General features: G+C 45.8%; 1 protein-coding gene across 1 annotated transcript; it reads right to left on the bottom strand.

Moving 5' to 3' along the window:
* Window positions 1-1,454: 1,454 nt before the first annotated feature.
* On the bottom strand, window positions 1,455-2,982 carry LOC147899681 (uncharacterized). The gene is made up of 2 exons (XM_087377777.1): window positions 2,916-2,982; window positions 1,455-2,821 (listed from the first exon to the last, which is right to left on the bottom strand). Exons 1-2 carry the CDS (start codon window positions 2,950-2,952, stop codon window positions 1,455-1,457), a joined length of 1,404 nt encoding a protein of 467 aa, XP_087233903.1. The 5' UTR covers window positions 2,953-2,982.
* Window positions 2,983-3,468: the final 486 nt, after the last annotated feature.

The following is a 3,468-nucleotide window of genomic DNA, read 5'->3' as shown; positions in this document are numbered from 1 at the left end:
AATGCGAAAAGCAAATGTTGAGAAGGAATGCACTTCATTTATGCAAGATGTTGGAAAGCGACCTTGCATCCAATTATGAACTTTGAAAGTGAGTTTGAATTGCTACTTCCACATTTTGTGCTACATCCAAGACTTTGAAAGTGAGCTTGAATTGCTACTTCCACATCCATTTTGTGGAGCAACTAGAGGAAAGAGAGAGGTTATGCTAGAATTCGATATAGAAGTCGATTATTTTGTTACAATTCGACCTTCAGATGACTCTGAGAATGTGAAGTTTTGGGTTGCCAAAGTGGTGGACATGAGGAGGGATGGTCATGGGAGAGATATGACATTTACAACAGTATGGTATGAACCAAAAGGTAGGATGAAGACGATGGATCAAAACACATTGTATACTAATTGTATGAAAAAATAATGGGTCCTAGACAAATGAACTGCCCTTAGTGCAACCCACACAGGAAGTCATATTGTCTTGGATGTCAAAGACAAAGAAAACCAAGGTGCACATGAAGCAATAATTGGTAGAACCAAAAATAAGAATACCAAAAACAAGTATTGTGCATAATATAGAATAATTTTTATGGATTCTTGCCAAGAAGGAGACACTGAAAATGAAGAAATGCCATGATAAAGATGGGGGGTTGTGGTTGTGGTGGTCAGTTGAGAGTTACCAGCCTAGCGGTTGTTTGGTGAGACATGGGATAAATAATATGATAACCAAATCACATCTTGCAATAATACATTCATGTGCCAACAGAAAATTCAATGATTGTGCCTCTCGAAATATTGTAAAGATAGAATTCAATCCAACTATTTAAGCTAGATGGATGATGGAAGGTTCAGCCTATAGACCTAAATCGGTTAATTTCAGCACTATCGATCGTCCAGCACAAAATGACCTAAGAACGCACATTAAGGCATATAAAACGCATAGAAGGGATTCTAAAAATTGGAGTCAGTCAACAGATTTCAGAAACCAAATAACGTTTGGCGTTAAAGCGATTCTGAATATATGATACGAAACTGAAACAAGAAAGCTGGGCTGAACTCATCAATGAAGACAGACTCATATAATCTGTAGTGTATTTCAAAATTAAACGTGTAAGGGGGCCTGAAATCCCCTACTGTTTGAAAACTACCCACAGCAAGCAAGCTGGTCGATAATGTCAAATCATGAAAGGTTTGAGCCGGGCATCAACCTCCCCATATGTTGACAGCAACCCACAACATATCTAGCTCAGTTGAAGACACGGACGTAAGACCCATATCAATTCTCTATAATAGGCTACACGTACAAGGAATTCTCTGTAATAGGGTAGATGTGACTGTGTTAGAGAACCTGACATGCACATACAAAAGGTAAGTTCTCTATAGGATAAGCTACACGTAGACGTAAATTCTCTATAATAAGCTACACTTTGACTATAAGCTCAATATACAAGCCTCCTCAGTCCTCATCCCATACTGAATTTCACATCAGGAGCTTCTATATCTTGCTTCAACAACGCAGCCTTCATTGCCACCGCTCTCTCGTCATACAAGGTGTGCCCTTGGCTCTGCTCTGGCTGCTGCAGCTGAATTCCCCTTTGCTCCACAAGTCGTCCTTTATCTAAGGAAACAGCCTGATCAGCAAATACATGAGATTGATAAACTGTATCTCGGTCCTCATCCAGCCAAATCAATGGCCCCTCTCTATTCTTGTGTGTGGCCAACTCGTTATCCTGTGAAATGCCTGCAGAAAGCTGCCCCATATCCAAAGGAAGGACGGTGGACTGCCCACCAGCGCTCCCGTCCTCAGACCAATCCTGTGGATCTCCTGACGCGGGCTGCAGGTCCTGGCAATGCATGTCCTGGGATGACGGTGAGGAATAGGCAGAGAAGTCCTGGCATGTAGGTTGCAAGCCTACTGCTTGACGCCACATTGCATTGGACAGAAAATGTGGCTCCACGAGCTCTTGTACCCTGGATTTGGATGTGGCTGGGATAGTGGGAATGGATGGCAATGGCACATCCCCAAAGAATGGAAGTATCGGATTAGAGTGGAGGTAAAGGCCTCCCGGAAGCCGACTGGTAGACGGGATTCCATCGGCAGGTGGTATAACCGGCTGCTGGTCCATAACTATAGCTGGCAAGGTCACCAACGGAAGCTGGTTCATTCCATAAGGATTTTGCATTTGGAAAGGCAAGTTCGAAACAAGTTGCTGAGGAAAGCTCTGTGAAGAAAAATCTTGCGAAAGAGAACACGAACCTAATCCATCGAATTCACTCATGGGATTGTCCGGTACGTTCCCGCCCATGGAAGCTTGGCCCCCCTGCGCAATATCCTGCATAGCCGCTTGCTCTTGCTGGGAAAGATACGAGACCTTGTCGTAAACCTGCCGCGTTCTTTCCAGCACCATGTCAGCAAGCTGCTTAAGGTCCTCCACCCCATAACTATTCAGCCGATCATCCCACGGAAAATAGTCTTTCTCGTTCTCTAAGTTGCGATTCTGTTCGATCTTGAGCTTTAAATCCGCCTTCAATTTCTTGATCTGTTGCTCCAGCAGGCTGGTATTGTCCAGTTTCTTCTTGTCTTGCTCCTCCTTGGACAGGCTTTTGTACTTGTTGATGACCTGAGGGACTCCTGGAAGGCCCCAACTGAAGGGAATATTAGAAGGCTTCCCGGCCTGCGGGCCGTAGCAAATCATGCAAACCTCCACGCCGCAAAGGATAGCGAGCTCCTCGACTTTCTTCTTCAATCCTTTCTTCCGTTTGGTGAAGGTGACCTGCCGGGAAGCATCGCTCTTGATCCAAGTGATGGGGATCTTAGCGCGGCCCATCTCTGCGAGAAAAAGGAATGGACAGAGAGAATGAGCGACGGAAGGACGAAGAGATGGAAAACCTGCAAACAAAGAATTGATGGAGAAGGTAAGTACTCATTTGATGTGAAGAGAGGATCTTTCTGAGTTGCATTTGGATCCGGGGGACGTCAAGACGGGCATGCAGCAGGTAATGATGATAATGATGATGAGAAGTACAAGTTTGATGATGATGACGACGATGACGGGGCTGATGGAGACGGCAGTCAAGTGAGAGCCAAACCGCCTTTTTACGCGCCACAGGAAGTTTCTGGATACCCTCCCCACTTTAGGGCTTACCTGGCAGCATGGCCCCCACCCCTCCCTCCCTCCCTCGCCCCTGCCATTACTCCTCCCCCTTCAACGTCGTTGGCAGCATCTCAGCTGTTGGATCACGCTCCCATACCCTCCGGATCTGCCGACACTTGACACGGTTTAAGAGACCGGTTTTCCTATCACATAGGATGCATTCGGTGATCCGATCCTTTCGAGAAGGTGACTCCATCTTTGCTTGGGACTCTCAAGTCGGAGGGGAAGCCACCTATCACCATCACGGACCCTGATGTTTGGCACCCTTATGTGACATCCCTCTATACACATCGGAACATGGTGGGCGTTGCACTTAAATTGA

Source organism: Dipteris shenzhenensis, chromosome 8 (assembly GCF_047967505.1).
Source record: "Dipteris shenzhenensis isolate YYH24624 ecotype China chromosome 8, Dip_SZ_1.0, whole genome shotgun sequence".
In the NCBI taxonomy this organism is placed as follows: domain Eukaryota; kingdom Viridiplantae; phylum Streptophyta; class Polypodiopsida; order Gleicheniales; family Dipteridaceae; genus Dipteris; species Dipteris shenzhenensis.
Note: the sequence above shows the minus strand (reverse complement) of the source record. Positions and strands in the feature narration are given on the sequence as shown.